Source organism: Ceratotherium simum, chromosome 11 (genome assembly GCF_057802395.1).
Source record: "Ceratotherium simum simum isolate JZ-2026a chromosome 11, ASM5780239v1, whole genome shotgun sequence".
In the NCBI taxonomy this organism is placed as follows: Eukaryota; Metazoa; Chordata; class Mammalia; order Perissodactyla; family Rhinocerotidae; genus Ceratotherium; species Ceratotherium simum.
In genome coordinates this window covers 68,093,150-68,112,358 of record NC_141910.1, presented here as the reverse complement: position 1 = coordinate 68,112,358, position 19,209 = coordinate 68,093,150, and the positions used below count along the sequence as shown (strand labels likewise).

The 19,209-nt window shown below is 51.0% G+C and overlaps 1 protein-coding gene across 1 annotated transcript in view; it reads right to left on the bottom strand.

Annotated features, from left to right (window-relative positions):
- Positions 1-333: 333 nt before the first annotated feature.
- CYS1 (cystin 1) overlaps positions 334-19,209 on the bottom strand; it is a 29,108-nt gene continuing 10,232 nt past the window's right edge. Inside the window, exons 2-3 of the mRNA XM_087437165.1 lie at positions 9,630-9,682; positions 334-4,129 (exon numbers count right to left, since the gene is read on the bottom strand). Coding sequence (XP_087293291.1) covers positions 4,024-4,129; positions 9,630-9,682 — 159 coding nt within the window. The 3' untranslated portion in view covers positions 334-4,023. The remainder of the gene's footprint in view (positions 4,130-9,629; positions 9,683-19,209) is intronic.

The window sequence follows — 19,209 nt, the reverse complement described above, 5'->3', positions numbered from 1 at the left end:
ATCCTGGCAGCTCACCCCTCCAGCTCTTGTTACAGACAGAAGCTGAATGGCCTCCTCAGGGAGCTGGCTACTTCTAACCCCATGTTTTCCAAGGACGGGTGAGCAGCGTGGCCCGCAGGAATCCAGACAATGTAGGCAGAATTATCTGCCTGGCGCCTCTGCTTCTGCCGCATTTTGCTCACTCCTATCGCATCTTAATTTTATACCTTCAGGGCCTGCCTAGCACAGAGCATGGCATGGAGCGAGCCCTCTTCAAGTAGCTATTGTATAAATTTTAAAAAAAAAAAGAATGTTTCTTTCTGTAATCTGTGCTTCACTAAAGTAAGGTGCTACTAAGGTCACAATTTTTTTTTATTTTTCACTCAATTCCTCTCCTGCCAGATTAGTAGGAAAGTTGGCCCCAATCTCTGCAGTTTCTCCCCTTCCCTACAAATTGTCCTAAACCTCACGGGGCTTAGTTAGCCCCACTTGAGGTCTTTCCAACAGCCACTCCTCAGGGATAGAGCCATGAAGCCCAAGCCTACACCGCTGCTGTGATTCTTGCTGCCACATGGTGTCACCGTTGACAACTGGTCACAGGCTCCTGACCTGGGCAGAGGCCTGATCTTGGAAGGACAGCCCTGTGCCCTCAGTGCCACATGAAGCCACGATGTCCATCAGGTGTAGTCCACCTCTTGAGGACTTAAAATGAGTATCACCTTTCCTTCCCAGGGTCCACACCCCACAGAAAAGGCAGCTTTTCTTTCCAACTCTGGAAACTAAAGAGTTTCATCACGTCAGAAAAGAGAGCCCGCCGTACTGTTAAGGTCTGATTTGTTCCAGGGGGTCCCGATGTCACCACACCAAAGGTCTGATTTTACGTTGCCTCCCTCTCAGAGGAAGGCACTGAGCTGCAGAGCCTCAAATGTGATTTATCCTCTCAATGGCAACCAGGAAGGCTTTCCTCCTAATTATTGCCAGAACAGAAAAAGAACCCAGACCCCACTCCCACGTAGGTTAGACCTTCAGTGGGCCTTTGGCTACGCTTCTTTGACAGCCTGTACCTTCTGCGAGTGAAGAGATGTTTACGGGTGTGCTTCTGCCACTAGAAACAGCACGTCCTCACTGGCGGAGACCAGATCTTGCTATGCTGAACCCCAGCATCTATCAGAGGGCCAGGCTCACAGCAGCAGGGGCCCAGGAGGTGTGTATGAACGAGTGCGGCATTGACAGACTCTTCAGGGCATCCGCCAGTGCTGGCTCAGTACAGCCTGGGGCAGGCAGCCCAGCGAGAAGTGGCTCCAAGACTCCGGAACATCAAAGGGGAACGTCTTAGAAAAGCTCATCTCACGGTGAAGAGCAGGGAGACTGAACCAGGCCAGGACCCCTTGGGCAGGAGAGGAGAGGCTCCAGAGGGCATGTGCCAGGAGGAGGGCAACGGCGCGGCTCTGCTCCTTCCCCAAGAACACGGACACGTTTCTTAGAGCTGGGAATGGAGCACATTTTCTAAAGTCCTGGTGTTCTGTAGCATCTCAAAGGAACTCGCACAGCACAGAAACCAGGAGACACAATTACGGTACTTAGACTTCACCAGACATTCACGGGTGTCATCATCACAGTCAACTGTGAGACACTTTCCTTCCTGTGAGACGTTTTAGCCACGTTCCTCCCTGTCCCTGAGCGGATCCCACACTCAGCTCCAGAGCAGAAGGCTCAGCTCAGAAACAACACTGAGCAACCAGGAGGAGGCCTGAAGCCGCGCTGCGCACACAGTAGGCACTCTGCACACGCTTAGTGCAAGAAGCACTCCGCAGGCCCACCCAGCTGCCCTCCACCTCATGGTCAGAGAACGGCATGCTTCACGGCTGGTGCACTGCTTTATTCGCCCACTGCTGTACAGAAGACACTTTCCTGAATTCAGGGAATTAAAAAAAAAAAGACCTGAGAACAAGAGCTGTGACCTCTTAGCCTTGATTAAGTGCATTCGTCTTGACATCGCCATAGACTGCAACTACACGAGGCATTTTCTTTCTTAACACTTTTATCTCATTAAGGGTTTTATGAGGTTTCCACTGGAAAATGCAGAGATATCATCTTTATCTTGGAAACCGGCTGAGTATCTTCCATTTTAACAAAATGATGTAAAATTATAAACATTTTACATCATTAAATTCAAGGCCTGATCCATCTGGTGGTGAGAAATAAACTTTTAACTTCTTTTAAAAGAAATGTTTGTATTATTAAAATAGTAATGGCTTTAATCTTTGTATCAAAAGACATGATTTGGGCTTGGATGAGAAATAGCTCTTGCTTTGGGGAGGTTCTGAGCCAACCCTCCAGGGGCATTTGTTGGAAGGCTCCATCGCTCCATCCTCTGGTTTCCCAGTAAAAATCTCCCAGCTATGGAACATCTGATCAAAGGCACTCGTCAAGTAATCAAAGTTCACGGAAACGCCCATTTGCCCGTGACAGCAACAGGCCTGTGGGTCTGGGGGAAGGGCCAAGTGGCCATTTGTCAGTTTCCAAGATGTTCTTGCATCTTTCAGGCGACGCCAGGGAGGCTGCTGTGTTGGTGGTAAATGTGGGACCAGCTGAGACCTCTTCTAGCTTGGGTAAAAGCTGCTGTCACCTCACGTGCCCCTTTGTACCAATGCCCTTGCCAGCTGCTCTGGAGGGGCCTGCCTCCTGGCCTCCCGACTGCTCGCGACCCTGAACTTGCAGAGAGCAGCCATCAGGGCCGACGGCAGAAGTCCCACCTTCCCGTCAGGCTGCGGCTCTCTCCTGGCCCTGCCTTGGATTCACAGGGTGTCCTTGGCAAGTTGGCCTTTTGTCAGCAAGGAACATTCTAGGGTTCTTCCGACTTCATTGCTGTGATTCTCTACCTTCCACCAGGTGGGAAGAGAGTGAAAAGGTCCCATCAGGCATTTTTCAGGTGAGAGCAGGTGGCCCTGAAGACCCTTTCCGGGTGGGTGGGGCCAGGCACGCACCCTAAGCAGGGGAAGCAGTTCCATGCCCCACAGGGGTGGGGAAGCAGTGGAGATCAAGGAAGCCTGGAATTGTGTCATTTCAGATTGTCAGAGCAGGGGAGCGCCTCAAAGAGCCTCCAGGACTCACTTTCTAGAGAGGAAAACTGAGGTCCAGGGGGGAAAGTGACTGCAAGTTAGTGCAAGAGGCAAGACCAGAACAGGGGTCTCCGGCCCCCATCCAGTGCTCTCCCGTGCCACCAGACCCACCGCGGAGGAACAGGCCTCTCTTCAGGGAGGCAGGCGGGCTGTGGCCCTGAGCAGCCTCCAGCACCGGGGGAGGAAGAGTCAGATGAGGGCTAACGCTTAGACTCAATCCTTGCTATTCCAAGCGTGGCTGGGATCCAGGAGCTTGGGTCTCACCACAGAACTGGCTAGAAATGCAGACTCTCAGGCCCTGCCCAAGCCACGAAATCAGAATCTGCATTTCAACTCTCCAGGCTATTCATTTGCAGAATTGAGGGTGACTCCTTCGGGCTCAGAAGGGCACACCTTGGTGCACCCTCCATGGAGGAACCTTCCTGAAGGCCGTGGGATGTGTGTTAGAGACCCCAAGGCATCTGGTCCACCATATTCAGCTAATGTGGGGAGCCCAGGTGGGGAGCGGGCCATCAGAAAGGGGAAGCATTTTGGGCTCCAGGAGAGCCTTGCAGACCGGCCCTCCCCAGAGACTGAGAGGCGGGGCAGGCATCTGGGAGATCACCTGCCTACACACCTGTGGGGCAGCACCTGTGCCCTCCTTCTGGCCTCTCTGCACGCTGACCACCTCTTGCCAGCAAGCGTGATGGCCAGCAGCCGGCCACGCTCAGGCCTGTCCGAAATGGATTTGAAAAGGCCGGTTTTGAAAGATCCGGGAGTAACTGCACGTTGGAGGTGGCTCAGCTCCAGCCAGAGCCCTGGGCAGGGCAGGGGGATGCACACCCCCAGCCCAGGTTCCCAAGAGGCCTGGTCAGGTGCAGCCGGTCTCGGAGGAGCAGAGTGCTGGCTGGCGGGCGACTGCGGGGCTGCTGCCCTGCCGGCCTCAGCGGCAGTACTCCTGCTCGATGCTCGCCATCAGCTCCTCTTCTGAGTAGTCGTAGGAGACGGCCGACTGCCTCTCAGGCCTCTTGTGGCTGCTGCCTGGAGCTCTGCAAGCCAGAAACACAGACAGGGGTATCAGGAGGCAAGACGTTGTCTTGAAACTCACCATCTCTACTGGACAATCACAATGGCCCCTTTATGGAATTCTGATCCATCCTAAAACCAAAACCGAAAACCTCTGCTCTGGGGACAACTTCTCAATCTCTTATACGAGCAGGCCTCTGCCTGTTTCTCCGGCTTCACTCCCAAGGTTCCATCTGCTGAGACCTTACCCTGCGAGGAAGCCAGTGCCTGCAGTGTTGAAGGCTGAGGGCCCTGGGGATGGAAAGACCCAGTTGGCATCCCAGCTCTGCCACTTACTAGCTCAGGGACAATTTTTTTCTCTAAAATGGAGCTGTACTCAGAAGTTCATTCTGAGGCATAAGTAAGATAACGCATGAACACCATGTGACTCTCGGCAAACGGAAGTGGTGTCGCCATGTCCACCTTCCTGACTTACTCCCTGCATCTGCACCTTTGGCAGGTCTCATAGGAGCTGCTACCATACGACAGGATGAGGCATCGGGATCCCGGCCACTCCCCCAACCCGCTGGGCAGGGTACTGAGAAGTGACCAGAGCCAGGCTTCTGTTCCTGCCGCCTGGGCTCCAGAAAGTGGCTCCCACCAGCCTGGACCCGGCTGCCCACTCCCCCTCAGACTTTCTGGGCTTTGTTGGGACTTCAGGGTGGTGCCCACTGTGCCCCCAGGACTTCCCTGTCCTTCAGGCTGCCCCATGGTGTCGACCTGTGCCTGGCCTTGCCCCCCTCAAGGTACCTTTGATGGGGGACCCCCGGGACTTCCCTGTCCTTCAGGCTGCCCCATGGTGTCGACCTGTGCCTGGCCTTGCCCCCCTCAAGGCACCTTTGATGGGGGAGGGTATGAAGCCTGAGCCAGGCTGGGTGCTGCCCGCTGGAGGGGCTGCCTTTGAGGGGGCACGAGGTTTGCAGCTCCTGAGAGGCTCGGCAGAGTTAGGCCAGAGCTACCCACTGCCAGGCGTAGGACGGTGACCTCCCACCCACCAGCCAGAGACTTGCTACTGTGCTAGGGAAGGGGCCAGCGCTGCTCTGCCAGGCAGGTCAGGTGAGACCTCCCTTCCTGGCCTCTGTTTCCCCACGTGTGAGCTTGGGGGTGCTGGACTGGACGATCTCTGAGACCCATCTGATGACTGCCGACATGCTCCTGACTGATGTTCAGAGAGCAGCCTCCAGACCCTGTCCACTCTTCCAGAATGCAAGGCCCCAGGAGTACCACTTGACTGTCACCTAGGGGTGTGTGCAGCCTAACAGGCCCCCAGCACTCAACAGGAAGGATGAGGGCCTAACAGTGGGACCCCACTGCCCCACGCCCGGAGACGACACGCACCTCCTGCACAGCTGGCTCTGGGCACCGAGCAGCCCAGCGCTCAGGAAACAGCATTGCTGTGGTTGTTATCACTTCCTGGCCCACTGCCTGTCCCTGAAGGTGCTCAGTGCCTGTTCCTTCTTCCCCTTGAGACACAGTGGAAAAAGCAAAGCTTCGGAGGTGGTCGGGTTTGAGCTGGCTCAGGAGCCATGTGCCCGTGGACGAGTCGTTTACCTGCCTTACTCTCCCTGTCTGTAACAGGTGGAGCCTTTCAACAAGCCCACCTGAGGGCTAGACGAGACTGAACGGCATGTGTCCAGCACGGAGCTTGGCACCGGGAAGCACTGGACAGAAGCAGCTCCTACGCAGTCAGCATGGTTCTAAGATCCCAGGAGGGGCCTGGCCAGTGTCACTTCCTGCTCCTCCCACCCTCCAGGGCTCAGGAAGATCACCAGGGAGAAGGAATGAGGATGAGGCTCCTCAAGCACCCTCAAGGGCAACAGGGTCTCTTGGCCAAGCCAGGGGATCGAGCAGGAAGCCAGCTGCCCTTTAGGAATCCCAGGGCATCACTTCTGGGCCTGGGGACCTCCCAGCAGGAAAAAAGCCCCTCTGGGGTCACCCAGGCCAGCCCCCTTTGTAGATGTGGAAGCTGAAGCCACGGGGGGAGAAATGACCTCCCTGTGGTCACACGGTGACCTGGCAGCAGATTCTCCTCACCCCGTCCCATGGGCTCCACAAGGCCCTTCTCCCCAGGCACCAGACACTCCCTGTAGTTGGGACACCAGGCAGAAAGGGGTAGAGGAGGCGGGGCTGGCAGGGGCGGCTGACAGCAGTGGCTCCCTGGCTGGTGTGGTGGTCACAGCGGGCAGCGCCTGGGTCTGCGAGGGCCTGGGGCTCCGCTCAGCCTCACACCCACCTCTGCCTGTCTGACTGGCAACACTCCACCAACGGCCTGGGAGCCTGGAGAACCAGACGGGGCATCTCCATTAAAAGGGAGAGACAGATCTTAAAGGGACTTTTGGGAAGTTAGCACACTCCTGAAACAAATCTTTGTTTAAATTATAATTCACTGTGTCAGTTTTTCTTCAGCAAGGATTCCTAAAGTCATGCATTAAAAAAAAATTGATTATAATTGGGCTACAGAACCCACATGCTAAATGAGACAAGAGGCCTGAGGCATTTGTATTGTTCTATTGGGTCTAGAATTTACTAGCCCACTGACCATGGGCAAATCACGTCTTGTATCTTACTTATTAGGAAAATGGGGCACTGACTACAGGAGGTACCCCAATAGCATTTGCAGAATAAATAACAAGTGAATTTCAGCAGCAGCTGTAGAGAGGAGCTTCCAGAATCCCTATCTCCCCTCCATGGGCCCTAGGCTTCTGTTACCCAATCCTCACAGACTTCAGGTCAGGCAGCCCAGCCCTGTCCTCAGAGCCAGCCCCAGTGGCCCAGCTCTGCTGTCTCCATACCCCCCGCCCCCCAGGAGAAGGATGTGGACGTCACTGAGGATGGTCAGGACACGGGGGTCAAGGCCCACATAACCAGGTTCACATCAAACATTCCCTACAACAAGCATCTATGAAGCACCTACTATGTGCCTAGTGCTGTGAGGGACCAGAGGTGAGTCGGATACCTGTCCTGGCTTCATGAGGCTGAGAAGAGTGAGGAGATAAGACAGACTGTCACATGTACCTGGTACCTTACAGGTCCCATGTGGCAGAGGCTGGGTGCCGTTGAAGGAGGGAGAGATGCCAGGTTGACGAGGAGGGAGGGAAGAGGGGAGGGTTCTTGAGGAAGAGATATCTGAACCGGGCTTTGGAGGATTTTTCTTTTCAACATTTTTTACGAAGACTTTCAAGCATACAAAAAAGTTGAAATTGTAGATTCAAAGATTAATATATATTTTTTGCAATATTTTGCTGTATTTACTTTATCACGTATCCCTCAATTTCATCTGATTTCTAGATGAATTTCCAAGTTAACTGCAGACATTAGGACATCTCTCCTTGAAACATTGCTTTGAGGGATTCTGACAGCAGAGCTGGGGGTGGGGAAGTTGTCGGGGGAAGGAACGGTGGGGCTGCAGCAACCAGAACGGAAGAGGGCCAGTGTCTGAGATCTGTGTGCCGGGAGGGAGGCGGAGCTGGGTGTGGAGGTCCTGGCTGGCAGAGGATCCCGGGTGCTGTGAGAACCCACAGCGGATGGGGGGCAGGAGGCCCGCTGCTCCCTCCCCAAAGGGGCTCTCTCTAAAGGCCAAGGAGCCCAAGTTTGGGGAACAGAGGCTGCGGCTGCTGCCAGCCCTGACCCTGGGGAAGGCCCGGGGGGCCTTGGAGCTTGCTCCCAGTCTCCCAGTGCTGATCCTGCCTGCGTGACTCTCCTCCTTCCCACCACTGCTCCAGGGCGGGCTGACAGAGCCCACCTAGCCCTGAGCCCCACTACCTCGTGTGGTACTCAGGACGCTCCCATTAAAGTGTACTGAGTGAGTAGTGAATGAGTAAATGAATGAAGGAATGAAGTGCTCCTGGCAAGGGTGGTAATAGAAGCATGAGGGATGTCCTGGAGTGTGCATGTGAGGTGAAGGGACCTATTCATTTAAAAATAAGAAGAAACAGCTAATTTGTCCAAGGTAGAATTTAATTCTCCTAAATTCCTTGGGTTGATGAAAACTAGAGAAAGTCACTGCTAATTATCTTTAAAATCAGTAGAAACATCAGCCAGGACTGAGCTGGGTTGGCACTGCGCTGGGCCCACAGGCAGGACTAGGCCAGGGCCTCAGCAGAGAGCCATGTGCACAGCGTCTGGGTCAGCTGAGCAGAGCCGGCCCTGCCCCCGGGGCAGGTCACTGCAGCTGGCACAGAGCCCCAGCCCAGCACGGGAGAGCACGGCCGGCACAAGCCCACCCTGAGGAGGAGGGGGCGTGAGGCAGGACCAGGATTCTCCACTGCACTGAACAGGTTCCTGGCCCTGGCTGCTGGGGTGAGGGCAGAGCCCACGTAACTCTGTCCCTGCTTCACCCTCAGCTCCACGGTGGTGTCCCAAAGCCCAGAGCCCGTGCCAGCCCTCTCCTACTTGACAGCAATGGCCAGGGTTTCAGCCTGGCGTTCAAGGCCCTCCTTACATTTCAAGACTTCTCTCTCTCCTTTTCCTCCCACTGACCCTGTGCTAAACGCCGCCAGCCTGCGTGCAGTGTCCCGAATGAATGATGCTGTTCAGACCTCTATGTCTGGCGTATGCGGGTCCCACCACCTGGAATGCCCCTTTCCGCTTCTCTCCTCGGTGAACTCCGATGGGTCCCTCAAACCACTTTAAACACCAGCTCCTCCACGAGCCCTCGGCTGCTCCTGTCCCTTCTCTGACCTCCCCTGAGCCCACCGCCTGCAGTTCCGAAGAGACCTCGCTCTTCAGGGAAGGACCCCCGCAAATGTTTGTTAAATAAGGGAAACCAGCAAGGTTCTGCCCAGAAACCATTTGGAATGGGTGATAAAAATAGGTGTTAAGCCAGAATTTTCACAACCATGGTCTTGAGCACCACAATCACCCGCATCCCCGAGACGAGGGGCAGATCACTGTCACCCCTTTAGAGACAAGGAAGCCAAGGGGGATGGGCCAGGAGTACAAGGTCATCCCAGCCAAGCCTCCTGGCGCCCTGGAACCCTCACGCGGCCCAGGGCCGGGCGGGATGGCCTGGAGCAGACAGAGGAGGCCTGGTCTCTGGGCCTGGGGCCCTCAGCTGATCTTTTCCAGGGATTTTAAATGTGTTTTCCTGATAACACTGTCAGCCCTCTAGGCTGTAAACTCCTGAAGGCCAAGGTCAGTGTCTCACTCACAGACGCGCCACTGTGCAGCTTCTGAGTGGATGAGTGAGGGTGGGGACAGGAACGGGGAGGTCGGGACGCCCTGTATGATCTGAGCCTTGGCCTGTTGAGGAGGGAGGTCAAAGCTGCTGTGAGACTGGAAGGCTTCCACACTTTCCCGTGGCTGGGACCCTCCCCCAGGGATAGAGCGGGACCCTCCCCCAGGGATAGAGCTCTGCACTGAAAGAGGGAGCTGCGTCTGGAAAATGAGCGGGACCCGGAGAAAATGGGGGCCAGGAGGGCTCTGGGGCACCCAGAGAAGAACCTGCAACTCCCGGCAGAGGAGATGCACCTGCCCCGTACTTACTCGGAGACACTGCTGCTCTCTGGGTGGTCTTCAGCGCTCTGTTTTGGGGACACCTTGAGAAGAACAAAAGGAAGAGGCATCAAAAGGTTGTCAAAGGTGCAGGCTGCCTAACGCTCTGGCTTTCTGCTGACAGACAATGGCCACTACGGTCAACCCAGGACTGAACAAACCAGAGCTGGGAAGGCGCCCTCCGAGGGTCTAGTTCCATCCGCCTATGTGACAGGCGGGAAGCTGAGGCTGGGGGAGGGGAGGGACTTTATGCAGTTCATACCAAGAGACTCCCTGTCTCCCAGACAGCTACCCAGCCGGCAACTCCCACCTCTCACCTCCAGGAGCTACTTCCGACCTCCATCTAAGCTCTGCCCGGCCACCTCCCCGCGGCTCTGCAGTGTCTCTGTCCTGAGTCAAGGCACACAGACGGGGCGCACGTCTGTCTGCAAGCTCTGCCAGTGGTCTACACCTGCGCCAATGCCACCCTGTCTCAATGACCACAGCTCTGGAACAAGCCTTGATGTCTGCTAAAGCAAGGCCTCCCACTTTTTTTTTTTTTTTTTAAGAGTCTCGACTATTCCTGGTTCTTTGCACGTCCATCTATGTGTATTGGAATCAGCTTGTCCCCCCTTGAGGATTTTGTTGGGGTTGTATGAATATACAGATCATTTTAGGGGGAACTGATATCTTTACCACAACAAGTCTTCTGATTTATAAACAGGGACTCTCTCTCTATTCATTCAGGGCTTCTTTAATGCCTTTTAAGAAGTCTTATCATTTTCCCTGTGAGGTCATGGATATCTCTTTTAAGAACAATTCCTAGATACTTGATATTTATAATGCTATTATCAATGTTACCTTTTTTAAATAAAATTTTATTTTCTACCTGCTTTGCTGCAGATATATGACTGAAATATATACATTTGTGTTCAGCAGTATTATTAGGACTAAACTCTCTTATTAGTCCTCATAATTTATTTGTAGATTCTTGTTGGATTTTCTTTGTTCCCATTCACATTATCTGAGATAATGACCATTTGGTTTTTCCCTTTCTGGTCCTTATACATTTTCCCCAGCCTTTCTGCACTGGCTAGGAGCTCCAGTACTACAGTGAAAAGAAATGATAACAGGCATCTTTGTCCTGTTCCTTTATTGAAAGGGAAAGTTCTCACGACTTAATATTAAGTTTGCTGTGGTTTTTCTCAAGCTATCCTTTATCAGATCCTTGTCTCCCTGTGCTATGCTCTGGGTCATTTCTTCAGCTCTATCTTCCAGCGCACCAATCTTCTCTTCATCTCTCTCTAATCTCCTGTTACCCCACACCGTCAGAATCTTTAATTTCATTTATTGTATTTTCCATTTCTACCAGTTCTCTTTGGTTCTTTTTCAAACATGCTAGCTCACTTTCTATGGGTCCTTGTTCTTTCCAGCTATTTTCCTTAAACATAATAAACATAGTTGATTATAATCTGGTAATCCAAATAACTGAAGTCTTCATTGGTCTATTTTTGTCTATTGTTTCTTTTTTTTTTTTTTAATAATTTTATTTACTTATTTTTCCCCCAAAGCCCCAGTGGATAGTTGTATGTCATAGCTGCACATCCTTCTAGTTGCTGCATGTGGGACGCGGCCTCAGCATGGCCGGAGTAGCAGTGTGTCCGTGCGCGCCCGGGATCCAAATCCGGGCTGCCAGTAGCAGAGCGCGCGCACTTAACCGCTAAGCCATGGGGCCACCCCTGTTGTCTACTGTTTCTTCTAGTTTTCACTTGGTTCCTTGGATAGTTGGTTATTTTTTATTGTTTGCTGCTCATTATCCTTCAAAATGTCTTTGGGGGTATTCTCTGAGGCCTAAGAGGAAAACGACTTCCTCCAGAGAGGACATGCATTTGCTTTTGCTAAGCACCTAGGGGGCATTCCCAGTCTGGGATCACTTGACTTTAAATCTATGCATTCAGGTCCTTTGCACCACCCAGGTGATGGGAATTTGGGCTGCAGACCTAAGAGGCAGCTAGATTGTGGTTTTAAGTTCTCAGGGCTTTTTCACCCTCCTGCACTATTCTGTGCTATGACACTTTTCCTTGCAGTCCCCTGAGGGTCCTAGATTTATGACGGAAGGGTCTACTACTAGACTCCTTACTGTCACTGGGCCCTGAATTCTGTCCTGCTGGGCACCACTGGACCCAAAGCTCAAGTTCACCTGAGGTACAAGCAGCTTCACAGCCTCATTTACTTCTCTGGATTCTGCCTTTCCTTAGATTTGGGCTGGTCGTTCCTCACTATCTTGTCACCTATTTAATGCTTCAATGACACTGTTAAAACATTAATTATATCCAGTACTTTAAGTTGTTTTCAGCAGGAGGGTTGTCTGAATAACCTTCCCCACCATATTCTCCCAACATGGCTGCCAAGAGGAGTAACAACAGTGACACTTTAGCAGATTTTTGAAAGATTAGGGGTTTACCAGGTGAAAAGGAGGGGAGGGCACTTCAGATACAGAACAACATAAGCAAATGCAGAGTCATCAAAGGGTATTTATTTATAAGTATTTATTTATCAACTCCTATGCGCCCTATTGTGTGCCATGTTCTATTACCTGTACAGGATACGATCTCTTCCCTGAGCAGCTCACATCCGGGGAGAAAAAGACTAGTGTGATGACGTAACTAGAGAAAAATCCAACGCCCAACTCCGTGGTATGGACTACACCTGCTGCAGGTCATCAGAAGGCGTGATTAAGATGGTAAACCAGACACACCGGTCTGCTTCTCCTTTCTACCCCAAATCCTTAGAAACGACAGAAAAGGTCAGAAGCAAAAAAAGAAAAATGTCTAACAAAACTGGAAGCCAAGTATACCTCTGGTGAACCAGAAAGTAGGAGGAGTTGACAGAAGACTGACTGGATTAGATTGATGCAGGAAACCACGGCCCACAACGCACACAGAGAAGACCGCTGGAAAAAAGTGGGTGCAGCTTTAGAGTACTCCAAGTTCAGAGGTGACAGACACCAAGAGAAGGAGAGGGCCTTGGGGCAAGGGTCACCGAGGAGGGGCCTCCGACCCCCTACCCCTGCTTGTGCAAATGGCAGAGCACAGAGGCGAGTCCCCCAGGTAGGGCAGGAAAGAGAGGGTAGGATGGGTGACTGCTGACACCAGGAAGCACAGGAAACTCTGTTCTCAGACCACTAATGACTGCCACATTCACCAGGAGCTCATCCTGACAACTGGAGGCAGGAACCAACTCATCAACTGAAAGAATTAAACCTGAGGAAAGAGTTAATAGAGAAGACTGAAAGGGATTTTAGAAAGAGAATGAGTCATAATCTCAACCAAACAAGAATAAACTGTTATGAAAAATAACCAGCTAGAGATTCTGGAACTCAAACATATGATGGTAGAAAGTAAAATCTCAATAGACGGTCTGAATAGTAAAATAGACACAGCTGAAAAGAAAATTAATTACCTAGACGATCAAAAAATGAGAAATTCTCTCTGAAAGGAACACAAAAAGATAGAATTGGGAGAGAGAGAGAATATTAATCCTAAATAAACTATTAACCAAGTATTAGGACAAACTAAAGATATTTTCAGACATACAAAGACTGCACCCTCAAGTCCTGTATTTCTGTTCTTGGATAGCCACAGACATCCAGCAGTACGAAAGGGATCCAAGGGCTGTAAGGGATGATGCTCACAGCTCCTTTCACACCCACCTCTCCCACTCACCTTTCAAGTCTTGGTTTACATGCCAACTCCTAGGAACTTCCTCTGATTTTCCTCCCTCTCCCAGCAGGGTCAGGTGTCCCTCTGATGCATTTCGCTTGACCCTGACTTCTACCATTGTGCTCATCGTGCTTGAGGCAGGAAGGACGCCCCCTTCATCCTTGTGCCCAAGCACCGAGTGCAGACATGTAGTTGACTGCTACTGTCTTCTCAAAGGGCAGCTGGACCCATATGGGGCAGGGGTGTATAGGACCTTGCTTATTCTGCAGACACTGGGAGTTTTAATTAATTAATTAATTTATTTATTTTTCCCCCAAAGCCCCAGTAGATAGTTGTATGTCATAGCTGCACGTCCTTCTGTCCTTCTAGTTGCTGTATGTGGAACGCGGCCTCAGCATGGCCGGAGAGGCGGTGCGTCGGGTGCACGCCTGGGATCCGAACCCAGGCCGCCAGCAGCGGAGTGCATGCACTTAACCTCTAAGCCATGGGGCCAGCCCCAGACACTGGGAGTTTTAAAGGTGTTGTCTTTTCCTTTCAGTAGTAGAGCAGGATAAGCTCCCCCATTGTGCTCCCTCAGCACATAATCCTATGTTGCCAAAAGACAGAATTGGGCTTTTGCCCTCGCAGGAAGCAGCTTACATTCTCTCCAGATTCTCTTTTAAAGCCCTCCTCCATCCTGCAATTCTCAGGATTAATCACACAGATTAATCATTCATCAGGAATTTACTCAGCACCCCTGTGTGCCCAGGGCTACATCAGCTGCCGTGGAGACACGACTCTATACTCTGAGGGGCTGGCAGTGTCACTAGAGAAATGAGTTTAAATGCTTTAAACAATTAGCAAAATGTATAAGACAGAGTGGGAGGCTATAAAATGTTTGTGCAGTCGGAGAGGGTGGGGCAGTATGGTAGTCAAGAGCATGAATTTTAAAAAAGAGACAGACCCGACTCTACCCTTCCAGCTGTGTGATTCTGGGCAGTTTTCTTAACCTTGCTAAGCAGCACTTTTCTCATCTGCAAAACAAGTTTATTGTGAGATTTTAAAGTGATCATCAAAGTGCTCGCACTTAATAAATATGAGCTATTATCATTTCTGATATCATCAGACTGATGCTCTGTACTGTGCTGTTCTCTAATTATTAACCTGTTAACATCAGTTAATCCTCCCCAACAACAGTACTGCTTCTCCTGAGTTTACAGATCTCCAAACCGGGCACACAACCACCACTAAATATTTCCTGAATTAGGTTGGATGTCCAGTTGCTGGTTAGTTAGCAGTTGACAAAGTAGAGTGAAAACAGCATCATACAGAAAAGGGTTCAAATCCCAGTCTTGCCATCTAATAACGATGTGCCCTTGGGTGAACTGTGGGGCTCTGACCCTCAGTTTACTCATCTGCATACTGGGGACTTAATGCTTCCAGGCTGTGGTGAGATGAGAGACCATCTACCTACCTATCATCTACCTCATCCTTGTATAACGCCTGTCACATAGCTGACCAGTGAACACCATTATGAATATCTGAACCAACGTCTAGTCTAGAGTCACCTCTGACACAGCCCTGCTAGAAGCTCAGCGGATGCAGGATGTGGCTAGCACAGGGAACATCTTGGTGCTCAAGGCATGGGGAGAGGCTCCAGGACAACATATCCCTCCTGAGCAATTAGTTTTGATGTGTTTCTGGAGAAACGTTAGTTAGTGGTGGTAAATAGGAGCAAGCTGACACTGGGTGTGTCCTGCCCACGTGGGGACGGGCAGTGGAAGGCCAGTCACCACTTCAGGCACTTCAATGCATGGGCTGGAAAAGGTGTTCCTGCCTGCCCAGCACTACATCCAAGTGGAGGCTGGCAGCACAGCAAAGGTGCACAGCCCCGTTCCAGGGGTACCCCAAGGAGCCAACAGGGGCTGCCGGTGGCTGGTGACCTTGCCACAGAGGAGTCAGTGTTCACTGCACATTTCTCTGAACACTCATTGCGCCTGTGGGGGAGTACAAAGACGAAGAGGACTCCAAAGTCAGCAAGGAATTCACAACAGGAGATAGGACAGAGAGTGGGCATGAGGCAATGAAGGAGAGAGAGAGGAGGGGAAGACACACACACACACACACTCACCTCCACTGCCTCTTGAAGCAGCCCATTCCATCTTGGGGCAACTCAGACTATCCGAAAGTTCTTTTTAATTTATTTATTTTTTATCTTATTTTATTTTTTGGTGAGGAAGATTAGCCCTGAGCTAACATCTGTTGCCAATCCTCCTCCTTTTGCTGAGGAAGATTGGCCCTGGGCTAACATCTGTGCCCATCTTCCTCTACTTTATATGTGGGACACCACCACAGCATGGCTTGATAAGTTCCAAACTCCCAAACCCCAGGCCACCAAAGCAGAGCGCACAAACTCAACCACTAAGCCACTGGGCCGGCCCCTATTTTTTTCATTTTTAATTGTGGTAATACACATAACCTAAAATTTACCAGCTTAAACATTTGTGTGTGTGTGTGTGTGTGTGTGAGAGGAAGATCGGCCCTGAGCTAACATCTGCCAATGCTCCTCTTTTTGCTGAGGAAGACTGGCCCTGGGCTAACATCCATGCCCATCTTCCTCTACTTTATATGGGATGCCGCCACAGCATGGCTTGACAAGCAGTGCATCAGTGCGCACCCCGGACCTGAACCAGCAAACCCCGGGCAGCCACAGCAGTGCACGCGCACTTAACCACTTGCACCACCAGGCCGGCCCCAACAACTTAAACATTTTTTAAGTGTACAGTTCAGTATTGCTAAGTACATTTGCGTTGTTGTGCAGCAAATCTCAAGAACTCTTTACATCTTGCAAAACTGAAACTCTGTCCCCATTAAACAATTCTGCATCCCTGCAAGCCCCTGGCAATTGCCCGTCTGCTTTCTGTCTGTATGAATCTGACTACTCAAGACACCTCATCTAAATGCAATCATACAGTATTTGTCCTTTTCTGACTGGCTTATTTCACTTAGTATAATGTCCTCAAGGTTCATTCATGTTGTAGCCTGTGTCAGAATTTCCTCCTCTTTAAGTCTGAATAATATTCCATTGTATGGACAGACCACATTTTGTTTACCCAATCATCTGTTGACGGACACTTGGGTTGTTTCCACCTTTTGGCGACTGTGAATAACGCTCCCGTGAACATGGATGTACAGATATCTCTCCGAGATCCTGTGTTCAATTCTCCTGGGGATATGTGAAAGTTCTTTCATATGTTGACACCAATCTGCATCCCCACAGCTTTCAGTCACTGGGCCTGGTTATATTGTTGGGGCAACACAGAAGAAAAGTAATACTTTACCCGACCATCCTTCTGCCACTGTTTATGAAGTCATCCTGTATGACCCTATTCCCTCTTATCAGTTTCTGCTGGAACCAACTTTTTCTGTCACCTGGCTGGCTTTTCCTTTCATCACCAGATTTTGTAAAGGTTATTACAGATATAGTTTCTCCCATCAGGAGGGCAACTGAGTGAAAGAGGATGAGACTGGAATCAAATATTGGTATAACCAGCCCGGTCTCCACTTCTCTGCTGCTCTACTTACTACCAAAGGGGACAAACTCGCAGGGTAGTGATGACGTGGCCCCATCATGGACGTGAACCATCCATCCTAGAGCTGCGTTCAAAAGGTCATATTCTCTCTTTCGTAATTTCCCTGACGGCTCAGCCTTGTTCCATCTGTTCAATTTTCACCTGTGTGTCTCTCTGCGCCTGTGGCTGGAATATGTGGTCCTTTCTCTAGTCACTTGTGCAAGCCTTTAACTGGACATCCTCAGATGGGAAACGCGTTAGACGCCCTCCCAGAAACACAGGTTGCTCAAGCATCAAGGGGAGCTTGGAGGAAAAGCAAAGACGCAGCAGCCCCTGGTGGCAGCTCCAGGCCTAGTGCAGACATGAGTTGCTGCCACCAGCCAGCTGGCAGCCTGCCACCTCACAGTCAGACAGACATCTGGACCCTGAGGAGGCCCTGGCGCCTGGGCTGAGGCCGTGGGAATGGGGCTGAGCTCAGGGAGGGTGTGAGTGTGTGGGCGGCGTGCCAACATGTCATCACCAGAGAGCCCAGGGAGGCTTTGAAAAACCACATCACAGCTGAACAAGAAGCAGAAAACTTCTGAGGAGGAACTAAGACGACCTCTTAGCATCTTCTCTGACTTTTACAACTAGGGCTTTTCAACATTTAATCTTTATAAAATCTACCACATATCTTATTTGCCAAAATGTATTATATCCTGCTTCTTCTGTTTAAAGAGTTCTCCCCTTAACTCAATTTTTAACAGCTTTACATGTATATATATGTGTACACATATCAATGATATGTATAATTGACACAGAACAAGCTGCAGATGTTAAGAGAACACAATCTGATAGGTTTGGACATACATATACACCTGTTAAGCCACCACAATCCAGACACTAAACACATTCATCCCCACTCTGTTGTGCCTCCCTCCTGCCCTCCCCTCTCCGGCAACCACTGATCTGCTTTCTGTCACTGCAGATTCGTGTGCACTCTCTCTAAGTCTAGATACGTGGAATGGTACAGCACGCACTCTTTTTTGTCTGGCTTCTTTCACTCAGCATAACGATTCTGAGATCCCTCTACATTGTTGCGTGCATCAACAGTTCACTCCCCTTTACTGCTGAGTAATAGTCCACCACATGGGTAGATATCCCCCTTCCTCTTTATCTAAGAATTGTCCCTCTGTGAGCCCAGGTTTGTTTGGTTGGTTGGTTGGGTTTTTATGTCTCATTATGGAAATTTTAACACATACAGTAGAGAGAATAGTGTAATGGATCTCCTGGTACCTCATCTCTCAGCCTCAGCGATTTTCAGTATTTTGCCAACATGTTCAGCCCTCTCACCACCAGAGGGCGCTGTTGCGCCCACACAGTTCCACTTAATGGCTTCCCAGGCAGCAGAAGCTGTGGGAGCAGGTGGTCTGCTGTGAGAGCTGTTTTGCACTGCTAAAATGACAAAGGACTTTTTCAAAAGGAGGCTCTGGCTCTGAGACCACCAGTCCTAGGGCCCCCACCTCCCTTCACGAGGCCTTGTCTTCAGGAAGGTGTTTCCAAAGCCACAAAAGAAGCCAGGGAGACCTGGAGAAGCTAAAGGGGTGGGATTGGAGGAAAATAACAACAAATTACACTTATATAGAGTCTTATCATCTCATAAACCACATTCACATACATTTCCAGGTAATTCTTCCAAACCTCCAGTCAATAAACATTTACTGAGGGCTGAACTAGACCCGCAGACAGGCTGCGGTCGGCCAATTTTCCGCCTGGGCTGTCGTCCCGACCCAGCCGGTGTGTGTGAGGTGATGGACCGCAGATCCTTGCCCCCAGAGGCAGATGACCTGGGACTTGGGCAATCGCCTTGCGGGCCCCGAACGTACATGAGAAGATAGGCCTAGGTTGTCCTCAGGTCCCTTCAGCTCTAGCAATCTATGCCTCTAAAACTGTAAAGACACTAAAGAGGTCCTGGACATCGGCCACCAGAAGGCAGCGTCCAGTGGGAATCTGAATTGGTGGCCTTGGGCTGCGGGCTGCTTCCTTGCTGGTGACGGGCTTCTGGAACGTAGGTGCGTAACAACTTCTGTTCTGCCTAAACCACTGCTGACGCTCCTCACCAGAGTCCAGTTAGGGCTCGTCCAGTTGTCCCAGCCCCTGTGGGCACTCAAAGCTCCTGTACCAAGAAAGTCCTTGTTGGCATCTCTCAAGGTAGTGCACGCTGCAGCGACTACACCTTCCCATGCCCAGCACTCAGTGAAAACTGCTGAGGCCCGGCATCAGGCAAGGCGCTGGGCAACTCTGCTTCCTGCCCTTACACAGCCAGGCTTCTGACCGTAG